This window comes from Barbus barbus, assembly GCF_936440315.1.
Source record: "Barbus barbus genome assembly, chromosome: 24".
Taxonomy (NCBI): Eukaryota; Metazoa; Chordata; class Actinopteri; order Cypriniformes; family Cyprinidae; genus Barbus; species Barbus barbus.
Window position 1 is genome coordinate 21,824,219 of NC_136752.1, and position 15,907 is coordinate 21,840,125.

The 15,907-nt window shown below is 36.5% G+C and overlaps 1 protein-coding gene across 4 annotated transcripts in view; it reads left to right on the forward strand.

Moving 5' to 3' along the window:
• The window catches only part of LOC306844154 (CD2-associated protein-like), a 46,615-nt gene that overhangs the window by 12,729 nt on the left and 17,979 nt on the right, over nucleotides 1-15,907 (forward strand). For 2 of the 4 annotated variants that reach the window (XM_079376099.1, XM_079376098.1), the window contains exons 3-8: nucleotides 3,381-3,579; nucleotides 6,517-6,617; nucleotides 7,532-7,655; nucleotides 8,431-8,600; nucleotides 13,947-14,046; nucleotides 14,408-14,514. In XM_079376099.1, the coding sequence (XP_079232225.1) occupies nucleotides 3,381-3,579; nucleotides 6,517-6,617; nucleotides 7,532-7,655; nucleotides 8,431-8,600; nucleotides 13,947-14,046; nucleotides 14,408-14,514 (801 nt within the window). The remainder of the gene's footprint in view (nucleotides 1-3,380; nucleotides 3,580-6,516; nucleotides 6,618-7,531; nucleotides 7,656-8,430; nucleotides 8,601-13,946; nucleotides 14,047-14,407; nucleotides 14,515-15,907) is intronic. The other 2 variants (XM_079376100.1, XM_079376101.1) reach the window with 1 other exon arrangement.

Genomic DNA, 15,907 nt, shown 5'->3' on the forward strand with positions numbered 1-15,907 from the left:
CTCCATTCTGCACTGGAACCTCCAGGAAACAAAAAGCGCTGCTCCACATGCCTTTCTCTCAAACACTAACCATATAAACCCATATAAAGTCCATATAAACCCAGCTAAAAAGACTTCTGTAGCAATACTGTGGCAATGCTAGAATAATGCTAGGGTACTTTGATGTATTACGTAGCACTGAATGCATTACATAGTACCTACCATAGTATTAAAGGGTACTTCAAAGAATGTTATGTTATCAACCATAGTAATTGTCCAAAAACAACATAATATTATAGTATAACATGAATCCATGGTAGTTTCTTAAGTAGTAGACTAAATAAAGCAGATGCAAAGTGTTCTGATTCTGGCGTTGCAAATGAGGTTTAAGCAATTTAACATTTTTTGCTATTATTATTATTTTAATGTAATTGCATTTATGTATATTGTGCCACTAGGTTCATCTATAGTGAAAGAAACACTTTTTCCATTTAATTGATTTAAAGTTGTTGCCATTAAATGATTGCATGATTTATTTATGAATACCTTTTAATTCCCTGATTTGTAGAACGCAATTTCTTTTTAAATTATTTATCATTTTAAGCTTTAGATTATGATTTCACCGTACACTCTCTACAGATACATTTCAGACAACTTTAAATCAATTAGAAAGTTTAGGGTTGTTTATTTTTTACTTGTTTATTGGTAATTCATATGGAGAAATATATTATTTTAAACCATTTTTTGAAGTTCACTTCATTTTAATTCTGCGTCATTGCATTCTAATTGCTACCTTAATTTAAATAATTTTAAAAGAATTTTAAAGGTTTCTTAATTCAGTGCTGAATTGCACGCTAAATAGGTGTAATACACTGGCTCTACCAGTTCAGGATTCTTTATTCTTGTTTATGAAGTGCTATACTTCAGATCCTCTTAATATCCATACCAAATACAGATATTATTGAGAGAGAGAGAAGCACAGAGCAAGTTTCAACTGGATGAGCTGAGAACTTACTTCTCGGGGCGTATGAGAACACGGCTGTCTGAAGTCGCTGGAGATATTATCACTCCTTTGTTTTTCTTCTCTCTCTCTCTCTTCCCACCTTTTTCTGAATGTGTGAGGGAGGCTGTGGTGTTGCTGAATTTACATGTGTTTGGAAACAGTGAATGTAGATGCTGGTCAGTGGTTTCTGTAGAGTTTTACATGATGTGGGTGTGAAGAATGTAAATGTAGTATGTAAACCTAACAAAGAATTCATGCATTCATGGTAAAATAAACAACCTACAGGTGCTGTTGGGCGTATAGATGTTGAATTCTCTCAGACATTTTCATTTGAATTTAAACTGCCTTAAATTCAGTTTTTTTTTTTTATTGTATTACTGAAAAAACTAAATGCTGTATTTATTTATCAAACTGGTTTTGCTAAATCCTTTATACCATAGTATACAGTGCCCTCCAAAAGTATTGGAACAGTAAAGACAAAATTGCTCTGTTGGCTGTGGAGTCAAGACATTTGCAAATATGATTAAAAGATGAATATGAGACAAAACTACAGAATGTCACATTTTATTATTAGCCGTTTCAACACATACATGTTTTACCAAATAAAAAGAACAGCACTTTTAGAGTTCATCCCACTCATTGATGTGAGCATAAGTATTGGGACAGTTGAACATAAGGCAGATATAAAAGATTAAAAGCTATTATTTAGTTGCAGATCCCTTGCACACAATCACAGCAGTGAGTCTGTGACCCATAGACATCACCAGACTCTTGGTCTCATCCTTTGAAACACTTTTCCCAGCCTTTAATGCAGCCAATCCCAATTGTTGCTTGTTTGGGGGAGTTTCTGCCTTTACTCTCCTCTCCAGCTGGTGAAATTCATGTTCAGTCGGATTTAAATCTGGAGATTGACTTGGGCAATCTAAGACTTTCCATTTCTTTGCCCTTATAAATTCCTTGACTTTGGGTCATTGTCCTGATGCAATATGAAGCACTTCCCAATGAATCTGGTGGCATTTTCTTGAATATTGTTAAGCAAGATGGTTTTGTAACCTTCCAAATTCATTCTGCTACTGTCATCATACATTAAGTCATCAGTAAAGTTGAGAGGGCCTGTTCCAGAGACAGCCATGCATGCCCATGCCACGACACCACCTCCACCATGCTTTACAGATGAGGCTGTATGCTTGGGATCATTACAGTTCCCTTTTTTTCTCCACATTTTTGCTTTGCCATCACTTAGATAAAGGTTCATCTTTGTCTCATCGGTCCATAAACACAGTTCCAAAACTCTTCTGGCTCACCTTTGTGCTTTTTCATGAACTCTAAACTTGCCTTTCTATTTTTGGTGCTGTCAGAGGTTTACATCTTGCTGTGTAGCATCTGTAATTCTGTGTCAAAGTCTTCTGAGGACAGTAGATTGTCAGAGCATCACACCAGCTTTCTGGAAGTTGTTGGCGATTTTACAGACACGTCTTTTAGGATTCATTTTCACAGCTTTTATGATTTGTCTGTCATCAACTACTGTTGTTTTCTCAGCCGATCAGGTCGTTGTTGGTTGTTGGTGGTTTCCAAACTATTGATTTCTCCATGCCCTTTTTTTTTCTATAGCTCTAACTGACTTCCTCTTTTCTTTCAGCATCCAAATTCCTTGCTTTTCTCTCAAAGTCAGCTCCCTCATCTTCATCCTAGTTTGTGTGTGTCATCATTGAATGAAAGATTCAGAATACAGAAGTAATGGATATAACTGATACGACACATTCCCTGCTTTTAATATCTGAAGAATTAATGCAACAGGACACAGCTGATCACTTATAAAGACCTGTGAGGCAACTGTTCCCATACTTATGCTCACATCAGATAGGGGGATGAAACTCTAAAAGTGCTGAACTTCTTAGCTGGTAAAACATCTATGTGTTGAATCACCCAATAATAAAATGTGACATTCTGTAGTTTTGTCTCATATTCATCTTTTAATCATATTTGTATATGTCTTGACTCCACAGCCAACAGAGCAATTTTTTCTTTACTGGTCCAATACTTTTGGAGGGCACTATATACTAGCAATGCTATGAGTGACGAAGAAACATGGCGTAACGTGTAAATACAGAGACAAATTAATATGAGAGAAATGACTTAGAAGATATATTGTTCCAAAAAAACTGAGAAAATAATTAAAAATGATGAATTACCTTTCATTTGTGCCACATTTTCTTTACTGGATTTTTCTAAAATACGCAGTGTCATGATTATTGAATATATAAAGCATTTTCATTTGAATTTTCAGGGAAAATATCATGATGCATGTTGTGTCCGGGGTATAAAATTACTCCTACCATGATGTGTGATTTGTCATACTGCTGTTTTATGTGATGCTATTTTGTGTGTGTGAATCAAGGAGGTGAAAAAAGATGAGCCAAAGTCCAAAGAGGAGCTAAAGGAAGCTAAAGAAGTGAAGGAGGTGAAAGATGAGACTCCGATACAGCGGCGAGCATCAGGGAATGTGGCGAGCCTGGTGCAGAGGATGAGTATCTACGGCATTCCGGCTGGAGGAATTGGCTTACAACCCCATTCTAAACCCCGTGCCTCAAAAAAGAGTGCGTCTTTTTTCATTTAAAATTCTAACAGCTTTTTCTCTTCTTTAACTTAAGAGATTTTGTTTTTAGAATGCAACACACAAAATATCCCTTCTACCCGACTGACTACATATCTGTCTCTGTGACAGCCCTGGACTCAACAACAGCCAAAAAAATTGTCACGAATCCACCCAAGCTTTTTAGCCATTGAGCAAAAGTAGCCAATCAGAAACGATGGGCCCTGACTTTTTTACGCCTCTAGGGCCGGGCTTCGGGCCAATTTCCACGTCATAGTTCAGAGGCGGGCCGGGCATCGGGCCTGTTTTGGGTTTCTCCTTATTTTATATTGTAGATGTCTATCGATTAGTGATGAAAAAAATTGCCGTGCTGGTGGAAACAACAGGAGACCGTGTTGCCGCGACTGAGAGCAGCTCGACGGTGTTTAGTGTCCCGCAGCAGCAGCAGCAGCGTGCGCAAGTGACTTCAGCGCAGCTGAATAATTCTGCGTTCAAATGCATGCAATAGGCTAAAGCTTGCTGCAAAATCCCAGCAAACATAACCATGAATGTGTTTTATAAAAGAACTACCTTTTGTTGGTATTGTGAGTGCACACAAATACAAGTAGACCCTTTACAGGTCCGAAAGATGTATTACTCTTACCTTTATCAAAAAATGATGACGTAGGCTATTTTAATTTGTTTCCACTGAAAAAAATCCAAAGCTGGTGCCTCCACGTCCTGCAGAGTGCGCTTTAGCTTCCACTCTCCGCACAAACTTAGATATAGGCTAGCGCACATTATTATAATAAACATTGTTATATGAACTGTTTTAGTATATTTATAGATTTTATTTTAGGCAAGTCGTGATGATATGAGAAGGCTAAATTGATCAAACATAGGCTATGATCAGCTCATGCAGCTGGCCGCTTGGTCGTTACTTTAAAAAAAACAAAAACTTATAGGCTATTTAACGAACAAAAATGCTCCGAACATTTTTCGAAATTAACTTAATAAAAAAAAAAAAAAAAAATATATATATATATATATATAATAATAATTTTGCCATTACACACAAAACTGAACTATTTTAATAGCCGAAACAGTAGTATAAACTGTTTTATGAGAAGAGGGAAAAAAAGGTAATTCTGATAAGCTGTCGGACATGGGCCGGGCTAGGGCCTGAGCGTCTCGGGCCAGGGCTGGGCTAGGGCCTAAATTTGAGGCCCGTGCAGGGCTCTAAGTAGCATCATGGGTTACAGCATCTTTGTTGTTAATTGGTTATTGGTGTCATTGTGGGATTTAAAAAAACTTTTTAGCATTAATTTAATATCAAAATAATTTGTCCCAGCAGGCTGAGATGATCTTTATATAGCTATCCATAGTACAGCAGATGGGAATATCTCACCATTTTTTGTTTTTGTGGTTGGCTTGGACGGACTCAGATTTTAGGACAAAAATGTTTGGCAGATGACAGCTTTGGCCAGTAGTGGGTAGCAGTTGCTTTCTTATTGGCTCATAAAGCCTGTTTTCATTTCCTCTGTCTTGAGTCTTGAGTGTACGACTGTCTCAGATTTTAGAGGAAGTCCACTTGATCCTCTCCAGCTGCATGGGAACATTGTCACAGAACACACAACGATTGTGGTGCCGTCCTACCTTCAAGGTTTCTGCTGAACAAATAATCTAAAACGGTGATAACAGTGGAATGTAGTTGTGTTGATTCTCTTCCTCTGTGCTCCTGTGCAGCTTTATCACATTGTACCCTTGGGGTAATAATGTATATTTTGTTTCGTTTTTGCTTAGTGCAGCTTACATTACAAGCCAGCCATAGAGAGCCTTCTACTAAACTAAACAGTACTGTGGTACAGTAATAGCCAATACTGTAGTATTTCAATATACAGTGATAATGATTTATTACTATATACATGGTATATTTGTATTATTATTAAACTTAATATTAAGTAGTAGTACACTAAAAAATTCAAAAGTTTGGGGTCAGAGATTTTTTTTTAAAGAAAGTACTACTTTTATTCAGCAATAATAACTGATCAAAAGCTTTAAATTGATAAGCAATAAATTAATCACATTAAGGGACAGTAAATGCAATTTATAATTTTAAAAATATGTTTTTAAATAATTGCAGTTTTTTTTTATTTGCTGTTCTTCAAAGAATCCTGAAAAATGTCTAATGGTTTACCCAAAAATTAAGCAGCACAACAACATAATAATTAAGAAAAGTTACGTGAGCACTGTTACTTGTGACACTGAAAACTGGAGTAATGGCTTCAGAAATTTCAGCTATGCCATACAGGAATGAATGACTTTTGAAAATGTTTTACACTATTACTGTTTTTAATGTATTTTTGATCAAATAATGCAGCCTTGATGAGCATATGAGACAAAATAATTGATGCAGTAAAAATAGTTTCAAAAATGTATGTATATTTTTATCAGAATTCTTTTAATGTGAAGTTCAAAAGAACAGCATTTATGACATGTCTTTTTTTTACATTTTAAATGTTTACTGTCACTTTTAATACATTTATTGCATCATTACTGAGTAAAAGTAATATTTAAAAAAAATAAAAAATCTTACTGATCCCAATCTCTTCAGCTGTAGTGTAATTGGTAAATAATTTAGCATTTCTCACAGTCCACAAGCATTAGAAGATTTAGTAGTGGAGAAGATTTCTCAGTTTAGTTTTTGGGTGACCGGTAACATGTCTTAATTTGGCATGTAATATGGAGCCGTTTTCTTTTCTCCTTAAAGGGCACATGAATCATCTCAAGCACAGGGTGTGGCGTCTGTGAGTGGGAGTGTGTGTGTGTGTGATTGTGCTAGTCTTTACTCGTTGAACCCTCTTCAGGTAGCTGGAGGAAATGCTCCCCTTCCATGCTGGCATTATTGACTTAGTGATGTGTCAGACCAGATCCAGAGTGACTTGTTGTGTTTTCATTCCAGAGCCCAAGAGGCGTCAGTGCAAAGTCCTGTTTGAATATGTGCCTCAGAATGAAGACGAGCTGGAACTGAAGATTGGAGATATCATTGACATCACTGAGGAGGTCAGCTTCTGTTTCTTGTATTTAATGTAACTCTATGTTTTGAAATTGTGCTGAATATAAATTTTCTATTTATAGAAATCCACGCGCAGCAAATGTTCTTTGATAAGCTTTTTGCATGCTGCAGTTTGCGATGTGATCAAAAGCAGTTAGATGTTCCTTAATTTTCATTTCTCGTTAAATGAGCAATTTCCTTGTCATTAATCCTTGTTGCCCGCTCAGATGTTTCTCACAAGCTAGTAATAAAAATGTAGTTTATTTATTTATTTTACATACTCTCTCTTAAACATTCTTTGTGACTTCGTCCACAATGGTATGAAGATCAGTGGTTCTCGAACGGTGGTTTGCAAAACCACCAAAAAGTCACAAATCTATTTTGATAGGGTTGCAGACCGGAAGGAAAGCAACTATATAAAATGCAAAGTAAACAATTCAAGAAATCATATCATTGTGAAAAGTTAGTAAATGAATAAAATAAAATAAATGGGCATACATAGCCTGAATGCTTCAGATGTCGTTTGTTGTTTGTCAAAAACCAGATAAATGGACGCATACCAATGCTTGACATCTCCCTCATTTAAAAAAAAAACATGAAATATGCAAGACTACTTTAAACCAGATTAAATTTAATATGGCTCTTTTATGGCAAAGCTTTTTTTGTTGTTTTCTTTTGTTTCTGCCTATAAAAATTCAAGCAACGTTAAAAACATTACATAATTTAATATTTTTAAGTCTTTGCATTTTTTAGGACAGTTTTGCTTCATGCTTTAAACTATTTTGCTATTTTGTTGGTTTGTCACTTGATGTCCAGAGTAAAATCTGCATCCTGAAGTGAAACCAGTTGAGACCTACTGTCTTTGAAAATGAGCATTTGACTGGACTGTTCCTGTATTAGTGCTGACTAAGTGTTTTTTTAGGTTGAGGAGGGCTGGTGGAGCGGAAGCATCATGAATGGGAAGTCTGGGCTCTTTCCTTCCAACTTCATCAAAGAAATAGAATCAACTGAAGAGACAGAGACCAACGACGTAACCGACGAGCCAGGTACTGCTCAGCTTATCTCAGAGAGGGCATGTCCTTACACGAAAACACTCAACAGACACCTTTGTTGGGTTTTTTTTGGGACGTTTAAGGGTGTGTGTGTGTGTGCGGTGTTTTGGAGGTGTTAGACCTAGTCACGGCATCTGCGGTTCAAACTATTTGTTCATAATATTAATTTATTTATTTATTTGAGGTATTAGGCCAACTGAAGAGGTCTTAAAAAGCACTGTTCACTACTCCACTGTTCAAAAGTTTGGGTTCAGTAAGATTAAAAAAAATAAATAAGTAAAACTTGTATTCAGCAATCATGCATTAACTTAATCAAAACTGACAGTAAAATGTTAATCATTTTGTTTTCTTTATCAAATAAATGCTGTTCATTTGAACTTTCTTTTCATCAGAGTATCCTGAAAAAAAAAGTATGACAGTTTCCATGAAAATATTAAGCATCACAATTGTTTTCAAAATCGCTACTTCTGTCATGAACTTTCATACGAGAGAGCTAGTGCAGAATCTGCAGATGTCACGATTTTTAGTTCCTGCTTAAATTTGTATCTGTTCCTCACACAGATGTATTGTATGACTTTAGAAAACCTGGCACGTAGCGCACAACTTGTATGGATCACTTTTGTGTTTATGTGAATTCAAACTTCAAATGCAAATAGTTGTTTTAACAATGTTTTTACAGTTTACTTTGCACATGAAACATGACTTTTTTTTTATAAAAATTTTGTAAAGCTTGTTGTGGTGGTACTCATACAGAAGTGTGTGTTCGCAGATAACAGAGATGGAGCGTCTAGCCCCACGTCCCCTCACCAAGGCAATGGGGTCATGGCTCAACCGAAGAAGATCAAGGGCATTGGTTTTGGTGACATATTCAGAGAGGGCTCTGTAAAACTCAGAGTCTCTCAAAGATTACCATCTGACAATGAGGAAAAGAAAGAAAAAGTAAGTGTAGTTCTGCACATGACAATGTCTTATTTGCCTTCCTCAAAGTTTTGTCTTTGTCTATACTGCAGGACTAGTACCAATTCCAGAAAATGCAGTGTACACTTCACATTAAAGAAATATTTCAGTATTGTAGATGTCACAATCAAAAATAATCTGTGGCTATAGCTATATATGCAAGATATTCTGGTATGGATGAAGTAGGAACTATACCGCAAACCAATGTAACACATAATAGTGCCTTATAAAATTATATCATTGCCTTGGCATGTATAAAAATCAGTGCTGCCCATTCCCATAACCAAGAGCAACGGAGCGTTGAAGGATAATTACATTAGAGTCTAACTGCTCTACAAGTTTTGCCAGTGATTGCTCAAGCCTTTACCGTATAGGCAGACAGTCTCATGGCGAGACCTTCCTTTTTAGGAAATGTGTCTTTCTGTTTTTGGACTTCATTATTTAGGGTGGCTGTTTTTGAAGAATTCTGGTATGGACTGCTTCTCTTGTTATCGTTTTTTCTCTGCACAGCTCAAACTGAGGGCAGAATATCCCTGTCTGTGCTTTTGTTACATCTGCAGACAGCTGGAAGGCATTGCACATTTTAGTTGCTAGACGTGTCAATGACGTGTGCATTGTGTTTACGTTTCTAGAAGCTACAACTTTTTGTTTGCTCTTAGTTTTATAGGCAGCTATTTGTAACTTCAGTTTCATTCTTAAAGACAGCTTCAAATCAAGATGAACCCTTTTACAACCATTATAAATTTCCCTGGTTGTGCGTGATTCATCAGTGCGCATTGCTCTAGTGAAAGAAATGTCTTATCAGAACATAATAGTTTGCTTTGAAATTTTTGGTGATGTAACCCATACTCCGTTGGTAATGATATAATACAATATAAATCAAGGATATTCGAACTGGGTTACAATTTGAGGCAGCATTTTCTAGGTCATTTTTCATTGCTGCTGTTGTCGTTAGCTTGCTTAATGGTTTTTCTGCTTTGCAATGACATTTATTGTGAAAAGAGCTATAGGTATAAACCCAAATTTATTTGAAAATATTTCTCTAGTATTCTGATGTTGGTCAGAAAAAATGTTTTGTAGAAAAACTAAATACAAAGTATTTCCAGATCATGTTTATTAATATGTTCAATTATTTATTCATTTTTATTGCTTAAATTGGTGCATGCATTTTTACTTTGTGTGCACACACATACATATATATACACACACACACACACACACTCACTTAAAGGATTATTAGGAACACCATACTAATACTGTGTTTGACCCCCTTTCGCCTTCAGAACTGCCTTAATTCTACGTGGCATTGATTCAACAAGGTGCTGAAAGCATTCTTTAGAAATGTTGGCCCATATTGATAGGATAGCATCTTGCAGTTGATGGAGATTTGTGGGATGCACATCCAGGGCACGAAGCTCCCGTTCCACCACATCCCAAAGATGCTCTATTGGGTTGAGATCTGGTGACTGTGGGGGCCATTTTAGTACAGTGAACTCATTGTCATGTTCAAGAAACCAATTTGAAATGATTCGAGCTTTGTGACATGATGCATTATCCTGCTGGAAGTAGCCATCAGAGGATGGGTACATGGTGGTCATAAAAGGATGGACATGGTCAGAAACAATGCTCAGGTAGGCCGTGGCATTTAAACGATGCCCAATTGGCAGTAAGGGGCCTAAAGTGTGCCAAGAAAACATCCTCCACACCATTACACCACCACCACCAGCCTGCACAGTGGTAACAAGGCATGATGGATCCATGTTCCCATTCTGTTTACGACAAATTCTGACTCTACCATCTGAATGTCTCAACAGAAATCGAGACTCATCAGACCAGGCAACATTTTTCCAGTCTTCAACCGTCCAATTTTGGTGAGCTTGTGCAAATTGTAGCCTCTTTTTCCTATTTGTAGTGGAGATGAGTGGTACCCGGTGGGGTCTTCTGCTGTTGTAGCCCATCCGCCTCAAGGTTGTGCGTGTTGTGGCTTCACAAATGCTTTGCTGCATACCTCGGTTGTAACGAGTGGTTATTTCAGTCAAAGTTGCTCTTCTATCAGCTTAAATCAGTCGGCCCATTCTCTTCTGACCTCTAGCATCAACAAGGCATTTTCGCCCACAGGACTGCCGCATACTGGATGTTTTTCCCTTTTCACACCATTCTTTGTAAACCCTAGAAATGGTTGTGCGTGAAAATCCCAGTAACTGAGCAGATTGTGAAATACTCAGACCGGCCCGTCTGGCACCAACAACCATGCCACGCTCAAAATTGCTTAAATCACCTTTCTTTCCCATTCTGACATTCAGTTTGGACTTCAGGAGATTGTCTTGACCAGGACCACACCCCTAAATGCATTGAAGCAACTGCCATGTGATTGGTTGATTAGATAATTGCATTAATGAGAAATTGAACAGGTGTTCCTAATAATCCTTTAGGTGAGTGTATATACATACATGCATACAGTGGTGTGAAAGTGTTGGCCCTCTTCCTGATTTTTTTTATTTTATTGCATGTTTGTCACACTTTAATGTTTCAGATCATCAAACAAATTTAAATATTAATAAAAGATAACGCAAGTAAACACAGCATGCAGTTTTTAAATGAAGGGTTTTTTTATGAAGGGAAAACAAAATCCAAACCCACATGGCCCTGTGTGAAAAAGTGTTTGAAACATAACTGTGGTTTATCACACCTGAATTCAGTTTCTCTAGCCACACCCAGGCCTGATTACTGCCACACCTGTTCGCAAACAAGAAATCACTTAAATGGGACTAATCCAAGAGGTCACAAAAGACCCCTCAACAACATCTAAAGAACTGCAGGCCTCACTTGCCTCAGTTAAGACTCCACCATAAGAAAGAGACTGGGCAAAAATGGCCTGCATGTCAGAGTTCCAAGACGAAAACCGCTGCTGAGCAAAAAGAACATAAAGGCTCGTCTCAGTTTTGCCAGAAAACATCTTGATGATTCCCAAGACTTTTGGGAAAATACTCTGGAGACTGACGAGACAAAAGTTTAACTTTTTGGAAGGTGTGTGTCCCATTACATCTGGTGTAAAAGTAACACAGCATTTCAGAAAAAGATCATACCAACAGTCAAATACGGTGGTGGTAGTGTGATGGTCTGGGGCTGTTTTGCTGCTTCAGGACCTGGAAGACTTGCTGTGATAAATTAAATCAGCTGTCTACCAAAAAATCCTAAAGGACAATGTCCGGCCATCTGTCCGTGACCTCAAGCTGAAGCGAACTTGGGTTCTGCACCAGGACAATGATCCAAAACACACCAGCTAATCCACCTCTGAATGGCTGAAGAAAAACAAAATGAAGACTTTGGAGTGGCCTAGTCAAAGTCATGACCTGAATCCTATTGAGATGCTGTGGCATGACCTTAAAAAAGCGGTTCATGCTCGAAAACCCTCCAATGTGGCTGAATTACATCAATTCTGCCAAGATGAGTGAGCCAAAATTCCTCCACAGCGCTGTAACAGACTCATTGCAAGTTATCGCAAACGCTTGATTGCAGTTGGTAATGATATAATACAATATAAATCAAGGATATTCGAACTGGGTTACAATTTGAGGCAGCATTTTCTAGGTCATTTTTCATTGCTACTGTTGTCGTTAGCTTGCTTAATGGTTTTTCTGCTTTGCAATGACATTTATTGTGAAAAGAGCTATAGATATAAACCCAAATTTATTTGAAAATATTTCTCTAGTATTCTGATGTTGGTCAGAAATTTTTTTTGTAGAAAAACAAAATACAAAGTATTTCCAGATCATGTTTATTAATATGTTCAATTATTTATTCATGTTTAATGCTTAAATTGGTGCATGCATTTTTGCTTTGTGTGCACATGATATATATATATATGCATGCATACATACAGTGGTGTGAAAAAGTGTTGGCCCTCTTCCTGATTTTTTTATTTTATTGCATGTTTGTCACACTTTAATGTTTCAGATGTTAACAGACTCATTGCAAGTTATCACAAACGCTTGATTGCAGTTGTTGCTGCTAAGGGTGGCCCAACCAGTTATTAGGTTTAGGGGGCAAGCACTTTTTCACACAGGGCCATGTGGTTTTGGATTTTGTTTTCCCTTCATAATAAAAAACTTCATTCAAAAACTGCATGTTGTGTTTACTTGTGTTATCTTTGATTAATATTTAAATTTGTTTGATGATCTGAAACATTAAAGTGTGACAAACATGCAAAAAAATCAGGAAGGGGGCCAACACGTTTTCACACCAATGTGTGTGCGTGTATAATCTATATATCAAGCTTTTTTTCTTTTTTTTCTGCGCGCACATACACATAGGAATGAATGAATTTGTCTTTATATTTGGGGGTTCTTTGCATTACAACCTTTGGAAACCCCTAGTATAGATATTATTAATAAGAATAATTTCATAGCACATGATTGGTGGAGATGCAGCTTGGTTAAAATCAACCCCATCCTACATTTCTCCCTGAATTTTCTGTTTCACTCAGTAGTGCACTACCATTCAAAAAATATGGGATTGGTAAGATTTTTAAATGTTTTAAAAGAACTCCCTTTCTCTCACCTAGGCTGCATTGATTTGATCAAAAATACAGTAAAAACAGTAAAACTGTGTAATGTTATTATTATTATTTTTTTTTTTAAATGTCATTTATTTCAGGAGCCAATACTAGAGTCTTCAGTATCACATGATCCTTTAGAAAGCATTCTAATATGCTGATTTGGTCTTCAAGAAGCATTCCATTTTATGATCAATATTGAAAACAGTCAAAGGAGCATCTATTTAAAATGGAAATCTTTTGTGATACAAGTCTTTACTGTCAGTTTTGGTTATTTTAATGCATCCTTGTTGAATAAAAGATAAAAACTGATCGTGTACATGTTATAGTTATTAAATTTGCCACAAATGACCTTCCATGTTATGTTTTTAGTCATTTAGCTCTGTTTACAATATTAATGCATTTAAACAATACTTCTTTCTCCCTTTTTGTCACATTTTGCATCCCATTATGTCATTTAGATCAGGTGAATCATACACTACTCATATCATATCAAGAGCTCAGAGGTCATTTATAACATGCCATCATGTAATGTCAGAGGATTTACTAAGTACTTACAGATTCTTACTCTGTTTTGGATTTTTTAAAGTCTAAATGCGGCATGCGCTCCCATTGAATATGTGCATATGTAACAGTGGTGATTTTTTGCGCAGCATTCCTTTCATCCAGGCATGGCTGACCTGACTCAAAATCTGTACCTTCCAGTGTGCAACTGCATGTGTTTGTGTGGCTGCCGTGTCAGTAAATCCATTTGTGATTCTGCTTCATTTTAGCCAATTCCATCATTACCATCAGCCACAAAACCCACCCCTTTGAGCACTCCTGAACCCTCTAAAGGAGAAAAAGAGGCAGAGAGCAAAGGAAAAGGAAAAGGTGAGTTCATGGGAAGGTTGACATAAAGCTATATGTGATTACCAAAATAATGACAGGAGATTTATGGAAATGCACCAGACATGAACGGCTGAAACTGACTGCCCATATTATGACTGACTGACATTGGTTTTCTTCCACTTGGTTATTAGCTAAGTCCAAATTATAGATTAGTATGTCTTTCTGTTAGTACTGAAAGTGCACTTAAACCTTGTGCTTTACTAGTAACACTCCACAATCTCAAGTTTTTAGTTCAGAGTCAGTAGTAGCTACATAAGACAAATCAAGGTGTACTGTAGCATATAGTAAATATACATCAAGGTGTAGCATACATATATCCTCTTTTTTTCTTGTCTCTCTACAGTAAAAGAATATTACAAGGCCACATTCCCCTATGAAGCAACTAACCAAGATGAGCTGGATGTAAAGGAGGGTGACGTCATCCATGTACTGAGCAAGGTACGGAACAGGGTGAGCAGATGTCCAAATAAACAACACATTTTCAGGAAGCATCCACAATAGGAATATTAGGCATGACAGTTATTATTTAATAAGTGACATTATGTAATGTACAGTTATAAAAAAGAAAAAGAAATCTGCCAGATGACAAACATTGAACATCTGAAAACAAATAAGACATATGTGGGTCTATTAAAATATAGTAATAAATGTCAACTTTTAAAAGGTATTTTTAAAAATGATTTAATTACATAGTAACATTATTTTATTAAAGAAAGGGAACGATATTATAGTTAACTAATCACATAATAGTTGTTAAATTTTAACTAAAATGTATTCATTATCCAAGTCTCTAGGGTAGATTTTGAAATGAATACTAAGCAAAATATCCATTTTTTTTAATCAGCCAAGTGGGCAGTTATCTACTAATTTTGACCATTTCTGAATAGCTGAATGTCACCAGATTAATCAACTTTTTTTTTTGGTGTGTTGAATCATCTTTTAGATTTTTTTTTCTATGTCTAAGTCTATTTTATAGTCATTTGTGAAAATTCAGTTCTAACACTGCATGTATAATAGTTGTACAAGAATAAAACAAAACTTTTTTTTTTTTTTTTGATGTGCGACACTGCACGGCAATGCTTAATATATGTCAACTACTCACATGGTAAATAAACAGTAAGACTTTTAGCTTTGTTTAGCCATCAGGGAGCGGTGTAAACCAGTTTTGGTATCTACATTAATAATAAGGCTGGAAGTGCAAAACTTGTGAACCAATCACTTTTACTCTCTTCATTTAGACTAGTTAGTCTATATCCTGCTCTGTAGTTTAGTCTGGTGTGTGAAAACACTACCTGATACAAACAAGCTTAGGCAGTTAGTCAACATTTCTGCAAATTATGCCAGAGAGGTAGCGTCATGGTTCATATTAGAATTACAGTGTAATCATTAAGAATATTAACATCTGATGCATGGATTAAATCACAGTTTAAAGGGAAAAATCACACTAAGATGAAGTGTCTTCATTTACAAAAACATGTGACCTGTAATGCAATTGTTGCTAGTACAGAGCTCTCAGATGGGGATTCTGATATGAAACTGTTTTGAAGTGTTCAGAGATAAAGGGAGTTTTCTGTATTTTTTTTTTTTTTTTTTTTGTGTGTGTGCAGTGTTTGATGCTTCTGTGCGTGTTTGATGCTATCTGCAGACACTGTAGCTGTTGCATCAAATTACCAAAGGCCTCTGTTCTGTTAGCAACCTAAGGATGTGTTTGCTTCATTTAAGACACGTGGACACTGTTTTCCCACCTAATGCTAATGTTTGGCAAAGGTCTTGAGCAGGAAGCAGATCAAAGTTGGAAATGTTTTATACATGACCACCATCTAGTGGCAAGGGATATGTCTGC